Source organism: Phasianus colchicus, chromosome 3, assembly GCF_987193195.1.
Source record: "Phasianus colchicus chromosome 3, bPhaCol1.hap1.1, whole genome shotgun sequence".
In the NCBI taxonomy this organism is placed as follows: domain Eukaryota; kingdom Metazoa; phylum Chordata; class Aves; order Galliformes; family Phasianidae; genus Phasianus; species Phasianus colchicus.
In genome coordinates this window covers 73,821,460-73,840,995 of record NC_143438.1, presented here as the reverse complement: position 1 = coordinate 73,840,995, position 19,536 = coordinate 73,821,460, and the positions used below count along the sequence as shown (strand labels likewise).

Here is a 19,536-nt window from a genome sequence, read left to right as displayed (position 1 = left end):
TCCCATTTCTCTCCCCATTCTCTTAATGGCTACTCTTTAGGAAAATCTCCCTTACATTGCATAATAGTCAAACTTCAGCACGATAGTCTCTCTCCAACCTCTTTCCAGGATTTTACACATTCTTCACGTGACCAAACTAATGACAGCAAACAGTATAATCACAAACAGCAAGTTTATACATTCCTTAAAGCAAAACAAGGTAAAGGACATCTGATATTTATGCAAGACAAATTAAAAAAGGAAAACTTTCCGAAACTGTATCTAGCCTCAAATTCAAGAAGTGACAAAAGCTAGTACAAAAGAATCATTTTTTACTGCAGCACGAGATTAACGTGCTCTAAGCAATTCATGTTACATTCTTAATGATTTTCTAAACATCTAAAATGCATGTGAATTCTTAAGGAACATTATCACTTATCCCCTTTCTATTTGCCAACAGTATCAGATAATGTTAAGCTAGTGAAGATGTTGCAGGAAAGCAGACTACCGATTAACTTAGACAAACCATCACAACAGGTTTCATTCAAACCTGAGAACATCTGTGATAAAGAACTTTTGTGGAAACTGCTGAAATTCTGCTACACCTTCTTTAAATAATCATCACACACTAACACTGAAGCAACATTATTTGTCTTCACCTTGCAAACAACCCAAAGTGGGGTTTTTTTGTTGTTTTTTTTATGCTTTTGTTAAAAACATTAAGAAATACAGATATAAACTGTTCATCTCACTATTAAGAATTTTCTTTGTCTTAATGTATACGATGAGGGAATCAATACCCTTGCTATTATTCCATCATCAAGAAAAGATTTGCAGGAACACCCCCACCACAACAGGGCCAGACTCATGACGGAACACTTACCTCACCATTACCAGCTACCCATTAGGTGAGATCACATTTGAACAATTCTGCTTCACAGTTTTATATAAGTTTTATACAAATTGACTGTACTGCATGACTGCATCTGTTTCCATGTTCAAATCAAATTCAGTCTTCAGATACTCAATATCCCTTCTTTTAAAGGGTTGGGTATACTTATGATATCTCTGACTAAGTCTGGAACTGAGTAGAAAGTCAGTCAGTCTCTTCATATTCTTTTTCTGCCTATATTAGTTTTCAGTCAGGTAAGGTCCCTGATTCAACTTTGTCTGTGGCTTCATAAATACAAGTGGTGGAACTAAGAGCAGAGGGAAGGAATGCATCACCATCCCTTCAGGCAATACTATGAATTTTCATCTAGTTGAATCAACCATGAAAATGCACAAATTAACTTAAGTAATTCAAGAAGACAGCTGCAGACGTTCCTTCTTGTATCATTAAATATCGTAGATATTAAAATTAATTTCCTCACCCATATTCTATCTGCTATAAGCTAAAGAAGCCACTCCAAACTCACAGCTATGATGACAATATCATTAATTATGAACACAGCACTTACAGAATTCATAATGTAAGAGGAAAAAAAGCTTGCAGAAAATTGAGTTATCTGACTAATAACAACGGAATCAGAGTCACAGAATGGCAAGGGTTGGAAGGGACCTCAAGGATCATGAATCTCCAACTCCCCTGCCACATGCAAGGTCACCAATCTCCAAATTCAATTCTAGACCAGGCTGCCCAGGGCCCCATCCAATCTGGCCTTGAACACCTCTAGGGATGGAGTATCCATAACCTCTCTAGGCAGCCTGTTCCAGCACCTCACCACTCTCTCTGTAAAGAACTTCCCCCAACATTCAGCTTCCCTCCCTCAACTTAAAATCATTTCCCCTTGTCCTGCTGTTAACAACTTCAGTGCTGACTTAGAGAACGCAACAATATTTTAAAAAATATAGTAACATATATGCTTTCCAGTAACAAACATTTTCCATGAAATTTTACTTCGTATATGTTGCTATACAAATAAAAACAACTAATGTTGTCCCCAACACGATCATAGAGCTATTCAGTGGTTGTGCTGTCAAGCTGAATTTTTTTTTGCAAGAAGATACGCGCTGTACCATAGAAAAGCAGTAAATTGATTCCCACAAAATCCATTTGTAATACTTACTATGTTAATAGCTGAAAATGTTGACATTGAAATAGTTACACTTGACAGTACATATTTTTAAAAAAGTGGCTCATGATCTACTACACATATATAACACTAACAAAGAAGTATGAACAAAAACTTGCATGTAACTGGAAGAAGTATTAACATCTGCAGAAATTAAAATCCTATGTACCAAATTCTAGTCTGAAAGGTATCCCACATCTCCTTTTAAAAGTAAACTGTACCTAATCCCAACATCTTCTAGTTAAAAGTCTAATACCATCGTAGCTATGCCATGGATATAGTACTAAAACAGTCACTCAGTCAAGGTACAGTACTTTTATACTTTAAAGAGATTTTAAAGAGATTTGCACAAGACAACCCACTGCAGAGCTTCAAGTAACCAGAAGTGAGAATGGCAAAACAGTAAAATAAAGGTTGTCTCTTATTCCTGCATCCAGAACGTCTTTCCTAAACTCAAATCTCTGGCTTCCACTAGGCCAGAATACACTCCTACCTTAGTGACTACCATAAATCAATGGGGAAAAAAGAAAACAAAACCAATTTCCTTCTACTGCTAAGTCACTGGGTTCACTGGATATCAACTGCTACTGCAATATATGAAAGCTTCAAGTTCAACTTTAGAGAACACTTGTTCAAGGCATTCATCTCCATCTACCAAACAAAATTCCCAAGCTTCTATTCTTTTTGTCCAGCTGTCTTGTCTTACAGTAAATTGAAACAATGCTAGTGGAAAACTAATGGACAAGAGAATGTGGTAGGAGGGAGAGAAACAATCACCTTCTACATGTAAGAAAGTTTCAGTTAAGAACGATGCTGCAGCAATTCTCAAGAGCTGAAACAACATTAATTATTCTAAAGAACTAACAGAATTATTTTAGTGTGCTCTGATTACTTGGAGGTAATGCACAAGATAACCTGGGGTTGCTAATCAATTATTTAGAAATACAATCATTTAAACACTATCTCTATTCCAATAAAATTACAAACAGATGCATGAGTTACTTAAGGAAGAGCTACAAACAGGTTGTAGTCATATTAAAACACCAGAACCAGGGCAAGAGGTAAGAGATAGCTCTATTTTAACGACAAGGGAGATCAAATAATTTGAAATATCACAGATGAAACAACACAGGAAAAGAGCAAGAGCCTCTGGGTTGAAGTACAAATTACAGAACAATTAAGCTCAAAGTGAAGATATCCAACAGAAAGATGAAGATGCTAGTTGTCTGACAACAGTAAAATGTTTCTCAGTTTAATTTCATATTATTTTTTAAAACCACTTTTAAAAACAGCAGCAGAAGACATTTGATATTTAAGCTTTTATGCAATAAGCAAAAACAAAAGGTATTGGCATGAATCACGCTGACATCTCAAATTTAATTAGATTTGTGGGTCTGCAGTCAAAAAGGAGTATTAATGTTTTTCAAGATAAAAAAGACAAGACAACATAAAATGAATTTTAAAATGCATTCACAGAAAACTAGTTCTCCACAGAAAATGTTACCATTCCTAAAACGATAAAAAAATATTTCAGATAAACAAAGTTGGTCTCCCTGATTTACACCTTATAATTTCACATTATTTAATATTCACTTTTCCTTGCTGCTCATTTTAACTGCTGCTCACATAACTGGTGTTGACATATGCAAGAAATTCCATGTCTGAACACATATTCCAAATTAACAAAATCTCTCCATCTCCATAAAGCAAACTTGATACTCATCCTTCAGCATATGGCTTCACAGGAACCAGTTACAATATATCACTGCCTACAATACAGTTATTCATCATCACACTGTCTGTTAAAACAGCTGCACAATGAAATGATCCCCCAAGCCCTATTCCACAGGTGTTCGTGCTGCATCTTTACAGCCTGTTGAAATATGAATTTCGAGTACACCTAGTTTCCATGGCAGAATACGACAGGGTATCAGCAATAATGGGGCTAGGCTGAAGGACAAAAAGGACTGTGGGGTCCCCTGCACAGAATGCTCATTCCATATGCACGTGAAAAGATGAAGAGCTGCAACAGCACAGTGTATCCCTATATCTTGCAAAGATAATGAGCACCTCCATCTCTTTAATACTCAAGAGAAGATGCACAAAAACAGCACATAAGTCTGTAACAAAAATAGCAGGTAAGTCTAAGCACACACAATCTTTTATCCTGATATTTAAGTCCAACTGGGGAATTTAGGAATAACTATAGTCTACCCAAACTTCTCAATCAAGTATGGATAAATCAATCTACTTCAGTACTACACATCCAAGGTGTTGGCTCCAGACAGCCTGGTCTAGTGGCTGGTGACCCTGCCCACTGCAGGGGGGTTGAAATTAGATGATCATTGTGATCCTTCTCAACCCAAGCTATTCTGTGATTCTATGATTATTCAGTTCTCCCACTTTTATCCTATACAGTACTGTAGGGTCAACTCCCTCTCCAACAAATTATGCTCACCTAGACAAGCTAAATCACCCAAGATCCTCTCATACAGAGGGACCTCAAAATGCTAGAGAAATGGGCTGACAGAAGCCTCACAAACTCCAGCAATGAGAAGTACAAAGTCTACAGCTGTGGAAGAACAAACCCAAGCAACAGCACATGCTAAGGGCACCCAACTGTGCAGAAAAGGAGATGGTGGACAGCAAGCTGAACATTAGTCAGCAGTGTGCCCTTGATACTAAGGCCAATGGTGCCCTGGGTTGCATCAGGAAAAGCATTACCAGCAGGAAGGAAGAGGTGATCCTTCCGTTCTACTCTGCACTGGTGAAGCTGTACCTGAGCTACTGGACCCTGTTATGGGCCCTCCAGTAAAAGAAAGACTGAACTTACAGGAGAGAATCCAACACAGGGCCACCAAGATGATAAACAGCCTGGAACACCTCTCTAAGGAGAAGTTGAGAGAGCTGAAACTGCTCAAATTGGAGAAAAGTCAGCTTAGAGAGATCTCAATGTCCATAAATACTCAAAGGAAAGATATACACAGGACAGAGCCAGGTTCTTTTCAGTGGTGCCAGGAGAAGAGACAACGGGCACAAACTGGAGCATAAGAGGCTCCATCTTGAATGCTGTGCTGTGTGGGTGTCAGAGCACTGGCATGGGTTGCCAAGAGGCTTTGGAATCCTCTTCTTGGAGATTTTCAGATGCCTGGATGTGAACCCAGGTATACTGTTCTGGGTGATCCTGCTTGAGCAGTGGTTGGACCAGATGGCTCCAGAGGCCCTTGTCAACCACAGCTACTCTTCGACTTCCTCACCCAACAAGAGCCAGAGTTCTCTCCCTGAGTTCTTTCCATTTTTCCAACCTCTAAGCTTCAAATTTTCTTTAAAATGTTGCAGTATTTAAGCCTTAGATCATCAACCTCAGCAATTCCATCCAACTAAATTTCAGTTTTCCTCCACACCCTGCCTTCTTGTTCTTTTTTATGCCATAATTGTTTTCATTTTTATTTACACTAGCCCTTCTCTTCCCCTTAAAAACCAAAACCCTATTTTCATGCCCCAGTCCCCCATAACTATCACTGACATACTGCCACACTCAGATCCTTCTTTTGTATGGATCTGCAGTGAAATACATCAATTTCCTCCTTCATTACCAGTACAACAACATTTCAAGACCACAAGGCAGACAACCTCAGATTGTCAGAAGAAAGTGTTCTGAGCTGGAACATGGTTCAATATGCATGCAGCATTAACTGAATTAATCTACAGTATTAAAGCAAGTTTCCACATGCATTTCTGACCCATTATTGTCAATGCGTTTCAAATGTTTTCAGCACAACAGAATTTGAGAAGATTTTCCTTAGAAACAGCAAAATAGACATCCATAACATAGGCTACCCTGCTGGCAAATTTCAAAGTCCTATTCTAATTCTGAAGTATACAAGAACACTTCAAACAAATTGCTGCTGGAATACTCTTAAAAATGGATCGTTGATTAATTCAGTTGACAGCAGCATAAGAAGTTCTATTCAAAAGACTAAGTGTCAGTGACAAGTGGGCCAGATAAATTCTTCAAACTGAAACAGATAGAATTATTTCCTGATCAATACTGGGATAATCTACTTAATGAATCTTCAAAAGCCTTTCAAAAACTTACAGAAGTATAACCTAGAGAGTAAGTCTGGACATTAAACTGTAAAGAATTTAGGCACAATTATGTGCCTGCAGAATTAGTCTTGAATTTCATCGAGCAGTGCTCTTAGAATAAAATATAATAAAGCTTATTATAAAAAAAGTGGTTAATAAAGCTCAGAAGATAATATATGTCATTTATTATTTGTCTTGATTACATATTTTTCTCCTGAAAACAGTAGCGTATTCGAAGTTCCCTCAGAAAAGTTCAAATCTGTGGTTGGAAATTTGGACAAGAAATGAAAATTCTAACAAAGTATTTCCTTCCCAATCAGAGACAGAACACGAAGTCAGGAAAAAAAAAGGTGCCTCACAAACTGGTGGTATTAATAACCTGGTATTATCTATTTGGCACTCTTGCTTACCTGCAATAAATGAGAGAAAAAATCATTAGATATCTAAAAATTCTGCTTGTATGTGTACACACTAACATGTACATGTTTGAACGTGTATGTCTATGTAGGTATATGAGCATATACAGCAAACAAGCATAAATGGCATAAAGGAAAACAGTTGGTAGTAGCTTCAGGGTATAGGCAGCAAAACAGTTTGCAGTGAAGACAGTGGGATTTTTTAAAATACTTTCTTCAGTTCTGGCCTGGCTACTTATAACAATCGCCATCTTTCTATGTTCTGAAGTAGACATCTACATCAAAAATATATGATCACAATTAAGTTCAGTGACAATGTTTCAGCATGGCACAGTTGAACAAAGACCGTAAGAAATTACACATTTGCTCCTTGGTATTTTCTGCCATTGCAAACTTATTATAATTTCTTACCATTCTGACTGCAACTGTGTACATCAGTGTGAAATAAAATATTATCCCTTTTTTAAAAGATTGTTCCATGAAAAACTAAGTAAACACATTCACAGTTGTTCAAAAAAAAAAAAAAAGCCGAAGATCTACAGACAGCAATCGCAAGTTAACCTTCCTGAGGACATTCATTAGAAAAGATGACAAGAGACATTTTGACTAAGAGTTTACTCATATTTGTACTTAAGAATGCGAAGTTCCATTCCAGATGCAGAAAAGATTAAATGTTTTCAGGCAGATGCCTTTTGCATTCATTTTAATCCTTCCCTAAGCTATATTTCTGTTTCACCATCCTTCTCACCTCTAAACAGAAAAAGAAATAAGAAAAGCTTTCCATCTCTCTCCTATTCACAACCATTCTCTTCCATGCATACCTGTTCATTTTAGTCTTCTCATATTAAGCTATCATCTGTCTCCAGTACCTGGATCTTTTCATCTGAAACTTGCTGCCTACCAGCCCCTGCTGTCCTCATACTGATTCACAGGATTTCCGTATTCTCTTCCCTATATTCAAATGGTCCTACTCACATTTGTAGCTCCAGAAATCCTGATTCAAAGTTCAAGCAACTCTAAACATATCATAAATAGCTATGGCATGAAGGCCAGATTTTCTTGAACTTCAATAGGAATGAATGAAAAAATATCCAAAGTACAAAGAAAAACCTCTGCTGGAAAGCAAGAGTAGTGCAACCTTAAAGTTGCAGAACTTTACCCTTCTCCTGTAAACATACGATTAAAACACTGGTTTGATACAAGGAGTTCTTGCAGTTAGAAATTCTTTTAAAAACTACATGCTGTTTAAAGTTCCAGGAGAAAATTAAGTTAGCATTTTCTGAATATTAATAATTAAGTAATTCTAATCATATGGTGTAACAAACTCCGTATTTCTTTTAAGGCAAATAGTTTATAGTACAGAAAACTATTTGATCTTTAAAGAAAATACAGGAGTACTATTTACAGACATCCTATTTATTTGCTCAGTTCCACACAGCAGCAGCCTGATGGAGAACTATACATCTGGCATGAGAGCAACATGGTTATCCGTGCCAACCAACATTAAAGGCTACTTTTCAGCAAAAAAAATCCATTGCTGTAGTCCTTCCAATAATGTATTATTTTTCTGAAGCCAGAGAAGGCAGTAATACAGGATTTAAAAAAAATACACATAAGCTTAAGTAAATTGAAATTACATATTTCTTAAAAATAACAAAAAAATCAATATTTTATACTGACAGTCTTTAACTACTGGAACACTATAAAAACAAGCATAGCCTAATATTGCTGTATTACTTTCACATACAACTTCAAGAATTTTCTAAAAGTACTCATGCAGTACTCTTGCATTCTACTTCACCAGACAAATTCAACCTTGGATTGTTATGCTAAATGCCTCAAGACACTAAAGAGAGAGGCAAAGAAAATTCACCTTTTAGTGTTATAACTTTTAGAAGATCAATCTCATTATGGGACCACAAAATACCATGAAGAAGAGGAAATAAATTTAAAATGAAAATAAAATGCAAGAGACTAAACATAAAAGGATTCTTAAACTACTGAAGACATATTGCAAAGTAATACCTTGCTGTTTAGATCAAGTGTTAATATATCTGTTCTCAGCAACAAGTTTCACAGACAGATGAAAAACAGTACTTTGAAACTGGCTGCAGCCCCACCTAAACTAAACAACAGATCAAACAACAAACAAACAAAATTCAAGTTGCCTAAAAATAGGTATCTCATTGCATAAATAGTGATAAATCAAATTACTTCACTGTGTCACAGCTCCTTAAGTGTCTTTATATAAGTTTAACCTCAGTTTTGTGAGGATCACCAGAACACTTTTCAGAACATAAATGAAAAAGATGTTAATGCATTACACATACTTATAGCACAATGAACTGGCTGTATCAAATTACAGACTGCCAAAGCTCTTTGCTGTGGCTAGCCTTGGTCACTTATATTTGTAAAAAGCAAATAAATTAATGTTTCAACATACAAAAATTGCATTTACCTGTGATGTTCCCCAACAGATCCTTTGTGTGGCAAATCAGATCTTCGCTTTCTCCATCTTTGATGTTGCCTATTTCCCCATAATAAAGAGCAATCCCAAGCTGCATTATGCGTATAAACATAGGAAGCTGCTGATCAGAGATTGAAAGTTTTAAACTTTCAACAAATGTATGAACCTACATCAGAGAAAACAAAAGAAACTGAAATCAAAGCACTGTCCTCACTGAAGTCTCTTTTAAACTATATGGCTCATACTAATTTTCAAAGTGCACTCTAATTTCTAAAAATAAAACCTGTAATACAACACAAGGCAAAGGGCTGCAAACGATGACTGTCAAAAGCTCTTTGGATTGCTACACAATAAATTTTTACGTTAAAAGTCAAATGCAAACTATTATGCTTGGTTGGGTTTTTTTTGTTTTAGTTTGGAGTTTTTGTTTTGCTTGTTGGGGACTTTTTCTTTGGTTGGGCTTTGGTGTTTTTTGTTTGTTTTATACAACTATTGCTAACGACATTTCCAAACCACATAAGTAGTTTTCATTAAATACCTTTATGAAGATTCCATAAAAATCTCTGTATTCTAAAGAAAATCTAGATATACTGGTCTTTGCATTCATGTTCTTTGATTTTGATCCTTTTCCTACTCTCAACACTATTTTGAGTGGACAGGTAATGACTGGGGAGTGGGAGAAGGATTCATTCCAAGTGAAATGTGAAAAAAACAGCTTGTCTGCATATTCCAGTTGAAAACACATCATTAAGTAAACCTCTCTAAAAGAAAGATTTGAGAAAATTGCAATTACTAAGGTGAAACGTTACCCTTCTTTCAGTAATTTTAGTTATTATATTCAATACTTCAAAACAATTTTGAGTGTTTTCTTGTTAAAATGTAAAAACTTAGACTTGATAGATAAAAAAGTTACTTTTCATTAACACAGGAGCTCTATAAAACAATTACAATTACAGAAATTAAGTTATTTTCTTTAACATTAAAAATATTTTTTAGTTCCAGGTACAATTTTTTTTTTTTTTTGCATGAAAATAACAAATGAAAATTAGCTGCATATCATCACAAGTCTTAATGCATTTCAATTCACGAAACAGGAAAAGTTACTTTATAAGCAGTACTGGATATCCATAGACAGGCAATATAATATAGTATTATCTGCATAAAAATGTGCTAGTATACCAGTAAGATAATGTGAATAAATCTACATGAGTGCAATTATTAGTCAGAGCTCTAGTTATACAGAACAAATGACAAGGTAGTATTAGTCATTCTATACAGACTTGCAAAATGATTTGAGGTATCAGACTTCTGCTATTATTTAAAATTCTCTGAAAGAAGAGAGCATTCAAAATCCTAATTTTGGAAATCAATACCAATTTCAGCATCAGCTGATTTAAAGCATATCTGTAATCTTTTTCGTGTAAGTGAACAACAGTAAGTGTAAGGCAAACTGCTTTTAAAATCTGGAAGACAAAAGATTTTGTCAGAAGTCTTCTTACAAGTTGCACCTAAGGCCTGTATCATAATGGAAGAGAGGAACGTTGAGTAGCACTGTAGATAAAAGACATAATTTCTATTAGGCTATTATATAATTCTGTTACATTCCTGGGTCTGTATGGTACTGCCTTCCCATCAGCCTGCTCTTATATTGCATCACCAGAAAAAACCACTTACCCCTCAGCAAGTTCATTTATCTCACTAAAATTTATAAAACCAGAAGAAAATGACTCCAGTACTCCCTTCCTTAGAGGAGTTTCAGCTTAAACTCAATAAGATTAACTTGGCCAAAACTTTGCAGCATTATGCAGATGGTAAAATCATTCTTGTCTCTACAGCAATAATAAAGGAGTTCATGCTATTAAGAACATGCAAGTCTTGGAAACTTTCACTCAAGACTGAAAAACAGATACACTTTACTAAGTAAACAACACAAAATTCATCACACATCTCCACAGATTGGGAGAAAAATAGAGGGTTACAGTGGCTTTTGTCTTCAGCTGGTAAAGAACACGAGCCGCTGATACTGCACTAGCCTCACGTCATGCTGTAGCACAGAAGCTACAGTAATATCACGTACAGAGACTTCATAAGCTTTCAGTGTGCTGGAATTAATCCCAATAATGAAGTAGATATTTACTGGTACAGCTTCTCCTGCTTAACTTTTGTAAAAAATACAGCTATGTCCACTTAATACTTAAATATTTTAAAGATTGTGTTTTAAAATAAGTACATTCTGATGAACAGCAGCACACAACTTCCATGCACACAGCAAATTATTAAGTTATCAAATATGAAATGTGTTTGGGTAAATAGATTTACAGAGCTAATTAGAGCATAATGCTCAAGCACTGAAATTCAATGAAATACTTAAGTCAAAAATCATTACCCTTGGACCAATATTCTTGGAACATTAATTCACGTCAATATTGATCTCTCATCATAAAACTATATATTCAGATTTAATTGAGCATATTTGTGAATATATTTATATGTACATAATATGTATAAATATATATAAATGTGTATAAATACATTTATATATTAAATACTCAAGAAAATAAGACAACCAAGGAAAAAGGTAAAACAGAAAAAAGAAAGCTATGCACAACAAAACCAAAAATCAAGGTGCACAGACAAAAAGGCAAAAGATTTTCAAAAAACTGAAATGTGCCTTAAAAAGAGGCAGGAGCAATTAATGACCAAAAGATAACCAAAAATGTATGGAAGAGTTTAATATGAACTGAATCTAATTGCTACCACGCCAGTGCACGCTAGTATGTTTATTTTGTCTGATATCCAGTAAAAAAATCATATTTCATAACAATCATCATTTTTACGACAACAATACCATTTTAAACTATGTAAGGATGTCATTCAGCATCAAGACATTCATAAGCTGCATTGCACTCTTGCCCATTATGAATTGGGCTTGGCTTGCTACTTCTTTTCGTGTGCTTTACTAAGTACTGTTAATTGTTACACAGGAGAGCTGGGACTAGATACCATTTTCTTCTCATTGTAGACACCATAAAACACATTATTTCCCCCACTTCTCCCCAAGAGATTTCCGCAGACATTATTTTTCCTTAAAATTATGATTACATTTTCTTTTTTAAAGCCATAGGAAAAGTACTAAAGATTAAACAGCATCACTTCCATACATGCTGTAAAATATTAACTACATCATATGAGTAGAAGATGATCAAAAATTCCCATCAGCAAAAGAACAGCAGTGGTATTTTATCTTCCTTTAAATTTCAAAGTATATTTTGCTAAATCCCAAAATGGTAACACAAAGACACAGTAAAACAAAGAAAAGATTTTTTGATACCTACTTTAATAATAGATGGCATTTTGGAGTTGAGGTTATCATAAGTAAAATGCAGACGAGTCTTGAAGGAACATTTGTACAGCAGAGGTTCCTGATAAAATTCAATTTTACCACTAGCATTTCTCTTATCAAGACACACTGTGCAGTCAGAAAAATTGATCACCTTTCTCAGTACCAGATCAGTGGCTTTAAAAAGAAGTAGATATAAATGTTAAAAAATATATACTGTGAAAGAAGAACAATCCACGCATACACGATCTTATCAAAAGGAAACAATACAAGATGGTTACAGTCATTACTTTAGATCATCAACAAAGCATTTGCTTATATGATTAAAGTGAATAAATTAACATGCATCACAAGGATTGCTCTTCAAATGAATACTTAAGTAGATATAATTAATATGTGCCCTCACTTCCTAAAATTTTCAAATCACTATCCATTTCCTGTATGTTTTATTTATTACTTTTCTCCCAGAAATAATTTTGTATACTTTACCCTCAGGAAACTATTACTGGAATCGCCCACTCTACCAGGAATATTGTGTGATCTTGAAATGCTTTGTGCCTGAATTCCACCTCTATCAAATGTCAGTAAGAACACTGAGAACTATAGAACTACTGAGGATATGGGTAATTCAAATACTGAGACATTCAGACACTGACAACCAAAATAAAAAATTTAAAATAAAGTTAAAACTTCTCCTAAAACAAGAAGTGTAACATTTTCCAATTATTATGGCTAATTCACTACAGTAAGGCAAGTTTTACAAGATCCCTACTCAGCTCAGTTGCAGATTTTAATAAGATCACAAACAATTGCAACAGAACACCTTAACACACTACTGATCATTTACAGAAATAGAAACAGGCTGCAAAAGCACTCACCACCAGTGGCAAGTGCAAAATGAAATGAAATCACAGAAGGACAGCAAGTATGAGCAGAGAAAGTTTTAGAATGTGCCGTATAATCATTTAAGTTTGCCTTAAGAATCATTAGAATTGATTCTGTAAAATTAAGGACAAAAACTGATCACTTCTGAAAGTAGGCAGAAAGTTACCTTATTTCTGACATAAAATACCACTTTAGTTAGACTAAGAATTACTGTATGAATCTGAGTTCCATCTTTAATACACAAAATCAGAAGATATCTACTCACCAGAGATGTCCATAAATGCTCGATCCCAAAACTCATCCACTGTATAACATTCTGCAGAAGTGATATTGACTGAGAGAACAATGTCATCCTCCACATACTTCAAAATGAGATTGTTGATCACAATATTGACATTGTTCACAACACGCCTAATCAGACTCTGAACATAGCCTATAAAATAAAACAAATTCTTATAAATAAGGAAGACATGATGCTAAATCCAGCTATTATTGAAGGGATTATTTCCAAATTATGTTTCTTTGAAGCTCAGAACTAAAACATCAAATACCCTCTTTTATTCACCCCAAAAAATCACAAGCCTTGAAACTTTTTGTAAGGACATTCGGCTCATCTAAGTCAGACTTCTGGAAACACAGCAGATAAGTTACAAAGACAAAACTATAAATACTAACAACCAAATACAGTACAAGAGATTGGTTGTTTTTCCTGCCAGCAAGAACTAGCTTTCAAATTAAAGATAATGAAAGATTGAATTAAAGATAAAGACTGACAATAATTTTTTTAAATTGAAAGTTATTTACAAATAGGATTAAGATGGCACTCCAGAAGTTGCCAGAGTTCTTGAAGTATGTATACATTCTATTTCCACTCTGAACTCGTTTTGAAAAGTTAACTACATTTTAATATGCCTAGTATTTTCTCATTCTAAAAGCTAATATATCCACATCATGCTCAATAAGACTCCCATGAGATATAACAAAATCAATTTCTGTCAACAACTAAAGAGTAAGCACCTGCACTGAAACCTGCTGGCACAAAATCCATTTAGATTTTTTCAGATATAATGTGATTGGAAAAATAATCTCTACTGTGAGTTCCCAGTATGCAGTAAACACTCATATTTTACCAATATGGTAAAGAAATTAAATACTACACGTTTGTGTGTTCTCTGTATAATGAATGTAACTATGGAGATAAATATCTTGTGCTGGAAAAAAAAACGTGTCTTAAAACTCCTATGTTTTAAAAGGTTATTACTTTACCTAAAAATACATTTAATGTATGGTTAAAAAGCAATTAAAATTGTACAGGTATAAATCCACAGGTTTGAAGAATAGTTTTATGAAATTTCAATTAAATAAAACTCATTTATTTGACCAATTTTAATTCAAATAAATCTTAAATTTAACATCGAAACATAGCTTTATCAGTAGGAGCAGGCTAAGGCTGCAACATCTCTTCTGCTCTATTTGTTCTAGCTATTCACAGTTTCATAATCAAATACTGACATTCATCTTAGAGTATATCAAATACTTTACCACAGTCATTTTCTTTAACTCGAGAACTGCAAATTTACACATTACATCCAAACCTTTTCTTTCTCAGCATTCAAAGCCTCCAATCACCTCTTATTAAATGCAAGACATACTTTCAGATGCCACCAGTGGCATATTCAGATTCTGAGTTGTACGCTTGAAAAAGTATTTCACTGTTGAAATCTTAATTGTATGAAAAAGTATTGCCTTTCTTATCATAACTCACTGTGCCTTACTTTATGCTATTTTTGAGCATATGTTATTCTGAGTAAGGTTAACAGAAAAAAACAAACATTTTAACTTCTGCCATCTTAGTAGCATTATAACTGTATTAAAACAAAAAAATTGCAAAACGCTTTAGTGCGCTTTTTAAAGCAAAGGTCTACACACAAAGCAGAAACTCAGTAAAGGTCAAATGCCTGGCAGATGAAGTTACTTTTTTTTTTTTTTTAACTGTATTAAATTGAATTAAAATCTTTGTATCAGTGTAAAAAGTTACAGAATATACACAGAATAACTGCGTTTTTAAGAGTTTTCTCACCGACATCTTGAAAATGTAATGCATAATTCCCGACTGTACGAAATCAGAAGAGTAAATGCATTATTTCAGCACTTAAAAATTAAAACCATGTCTCTTAAGTATGAACAAAATGCATAAGAGCTACTTTCACCACTGGTGTGGTGCGAACTGGCCTGCCTATTAATAGAAACTGGCACAAATAATTCAGTTGTCTGTTTTGTTGTTGGGTTTTTTTTTAAGCACAGGGTAGAGATACACAGACTTTATAATTAGAAGCAAAAAATTATAATCAGTAACTTAATGACTGTTTTCAAGCAAGCTACTAATTTCATTAAATTGAAGCTGCCCTTACACAAACCCAAAAGCTTTCTTCTGCATTACTGCATTTGATTTTTTTTATATTTTTTTCTTCAAAGAATATTTCAACATCAATTCAATTGGCAATTTCCTGCTTTGAATGACAGAAACATCACAACATCAAAACCAACAAAGAGTCAGCTCTAAAGATAGTTTCCAACATTATTCAGAGCAAATTAAAGTAGCAACAAGGACTAGTCTAAAGTCAAAAACATGAGTTTTCATCTGCATGTCTTTTAGCACAAATGCATAAAAAGAGGTAGCAGAATTCTGCCTCCCAAATGAAACAGGGGTCAGGAATTTGAAGAAATACAAGAAGTTTTTATCAAAAACATCTCCAAATGTGAGGGTTAACTTCTATTTCTATAATTTTTAAGCATAACACTACGACCAACCTTGCCAATAAAATTCAAGTATTCTACAATAAAATGATGAAAAACACCAGAAAGTCTATAGGGGTAAATCCTCTTCTGAGGCTCACAGAAAACCTGCATATACACCTCTTCCAGACTATCCAGAACCCTATAGACTACATTATGCAATCAGACTTTGAATGTAGGTTCAGCTCCATGACTTAAGATTATCACAGCACTGTATCTCAGAGTGATCTATACATAAAACAAAACTGACAGCATCAGACTGGTCATACCTTCCCCACTTTTAACAGTGTTCTTTTGTTACCAAAGCAACGTTTTTAGGTGAGTTCTGCCAAACTCCATCTTTAAGAACACAGCAGAGATGGACACATGACTCTTTGTGACAACAATAACAAGTTATAACAGTAATCAGATACCTATATCCTCAAAAGACTAAAGCAAATACAGTGCACATGACAACATCTCATTAAAATCAAAGATGTGCAAATTAAAGCTTTGCAAGGCCATATCCTATACCACAAAGAATAGAATCACCCCATATGGAGGTAAGTATCTCTAATCTAGGCCATATACTACAGAAGATTTCTGATTATTTAATGTGTTATTTGTAGATTCAGAGAGAACAAAATAAACAATGGGAAAAACACAACTGTATTTAGAGAAAACAGCTGCACAGAAAGCAACATAGCCCATTCGTTAAGGTAAGTTTTTCACCAATGCTCTCAGAATCATTAGGCTTCACTCTACACAGCTGATGGAGTGTGACAATGAAGGTGACAGCACCCTACAGTTTCAAAGAAGCACAAAACATATCTACAGAAACTACCAAATAGTAATAAATGTCGTCATAGGGTTTTGTAATCTGCTACAGTACTGCAAGTAACTTGTATGGCATTTCTATGAACACATCTATTACTGAGAATCACAGTATATGCATCTCATATATATATATAAATATAAAAGAGAAAAGATGCAAATCAGTCTTCAATGTTCATGTTGCAATTTGACATGTGGAAACATCTTTTGGAATGTTCAATTTGATCAGATGTCAATATTCCAATACACATGTCTCCAGCATCTGTCTTCTTCTAGAGAATACACCTTCCTGGGAAATCTGGAGGTGAAACTTTTGGAAAAGATCATGAATCAAACGCTAAAACCATCCTACAAGGCAATACAATCCTCCAATTCTTTTCCAAGCCTTACACTCCTACTGTTTCCAGGTGAAACATCAAGAGCCTAACACCAACAAGCTACCAGAGCCAAGGTGCTGTCCATGGTAGAATATGCCTCAAGTCCTGCAGTTCCCAGCCATTGGAACTTACTGGATTTGGAGCTGTGAGAGCCTCCAGGTGTGGCTCCAAAAGTGCCCATTCCAAGCTGATACTACTCACTACTACATGATATTCCACATGCTGAACAATACCCTTTCAATTCAAGTTAAGGCAAGTAAAAACTTAAACTTTCTGTTAAAATAAAGAAAAAACTAACACAAAACTGACATGTCTATAACCTACCTAAAATTATGTGCCTGAGAAGACAAACTGCAATTCATTTCAGTACTCTAAGTTTCATATTTCTGTACAGAGCTATACCTCATACATTAAATTGCTGATCACATAATACAGTTCTTCATTTTTATATCATACAAATATTTCCAAGTTCAACTGAGACAAATACGTCAGGAAAAACAAGTTAACATCTCTACTAGCAGACAGAGAACTAAATAAGAAAAATCCATCAGGACTACTACTGAAAGAGAAAACCCTATCTTTAAAACCATTTTAAGACTCTGAAAACATACAGGAAAGGAATTTAATGTGAACTACTGAGCAATTATTGAGCAATAGAAAACAGTGATGTGAAACAGAAGAACTAGATCAGTGCAGGGTAAAAATCTAATATGCTACTAAATGATTCTCACACAAACCCATCTAGCTCTACAAACAGGTTATGTACAGTTAAGGATGCAACAAAATTTAAGAAAAAGACATAACGGTGTGCAGTAAAACTTAGTTAACAAGTTCTATTTCATAATATTTTAGTATTCTATTCACTGTTGCAATATTTGTAGATGAACAGAACTTCTAAAATGTAAAACTAGTCGACAGAGATATAAAAGTAACTTAGACATTCTGGTCACTAGAATAAAATTCAGGGTTTTTTTTTTTTTTTTATTATCACTCAAGTACAATCCAGCTTTTGACATTATGGTCTACCTGGAGGTAAATCAGGGTCAGGAGAAGCAGATTGCTGAACTCGTCGTGGTTTTACTGCTGATTTCATACTTTCCGTGGTACTGCGGTTTGTTGAACTTGAACCACAACTTTCATGGTCTTCCTGCTAGAAGAAAAGGATACAACTGAGTCAATCAAACAAATAAGGAAAGTAAATGTGGGAAGAACAACTCAGTAAATATTTAGTATACTAAGCTTCTGGCACTGTTTTTTTTTTCCTTCAGTAAAATCTTTTATTTCCATCTAACTACAGAAGTGATTACAGAGCTGGCTGGAAAACAAACATTTCACAATACTTGAATTACCTTAAAATTATACTGCTATTTAACTATTAATATAAAATGAAAAAAGTAGATCTTTCTGTTGAAACATTTCATTCAGACAAAGTTAGTCTCCTGCAGAAAAAGAATGAAATTCTCTCTGGATGTTACTAAGATCACAGATAGAGTTCAGGAAAGAAACCAATCAAGGAACAAATGTAAAGCTCTACAGCATTAAGCTGTAATATTCTTAAATCCTCTGTTCACTAAAAAGCACGCTGCTTAAGCTATGCTCATTTTTGTGTTGTAGAGGACAGGTGATGCATTTCCTCACATGCTACCTGGCATTTTTAATAATCTCAGAGCAATACAAGCTTCACCTAAAAAAAATAAAGAGATGACTAAACTTACTTAGAGAAAATATAGAAAACAGAGCCATTCATACAGGAGAACGGATAGAAATCATCCTTATAAGTGTCTAATGCGGAATTAAAACAAGGTACACTTTTTGAGGAGAAGTTTTGTCACAATCAGTTCTTGGAAAACATTGTTTTTTTGTGGTTTTCTCTTTTGTTTGTCTTAATTATCATTACTTGGCCACTTTAGCCTCTCACATTTTGATTCATGAAAAATAAAAGAGGTGCTTATTTACATAGGAGTTTCCTATTCCGATGCATGAAAAAAAACAAATGAAACATTTACTATCAACTATATCTGGAAGATTCCTCTTCACCAACGTATATATTTTATAATCAGAAAAGCTCACCCCTTCTTCACATCTCCCGCTTACTGAGAAAAACTAAATTAACTTTAACCTAGAACTTTTAAGTAACTTTAAACTCAAACCCTTTTTCTTAGAAACCAGTTCATAGGTAGCATGAAAATATTTTTTTGGATGAGTCACCATGCTGCTACTTACTTGCAAAAAAACAAGACTTCTTTACCAAACAGCCCAATTAGTACATTCCCTTCTTTTCTGTATCAAGTCCGGTTAC

The 19,536-nt window shown here is 34.6% G+C and overlaps 1 protein-coding gene across 8 annotated transcripts in view; it reads right to left on the bottom strand.

Moving 5' to 3' along the window:
- Positions 1-19,536, bottom strand: part of VPS13B (vacuolar protein sorting 13 homolog B) — a 410,907-nt gene that overhangs the window by 362,518 nt on the left and 28,853 nt on the right. For 5 of the 8 annotated variants that reach the window (XM_090137833.1, XM_031591055.2, XM_031591058.2 and 2 more), the window contains 4 exons: positions 18,264-18,387; positions 13,517-13,684; positions 12,362-12,543; positions 9,018-9,192 (listed from right to left, as the gene is read on the bottom strand). In XM_090137833.1, coding sequence (XP_089993959.1) covers positions 9,018-9,192; positions 12,362-12,543; positions 13,517-13,684; positions 18,264-18,387 — 649 coding nt within the window. The remainder of the gene's footprint in view (positions 1-9,017; positions 9,193-12,361; positions 12,544-13,516; positions 13,685-18,263; positions 18,388-19,536) is intronic. The other 3 variants (XM_090137834.1, XM_031591056.2, XM_090137835.1) reach the window with 1 other exon arrangement.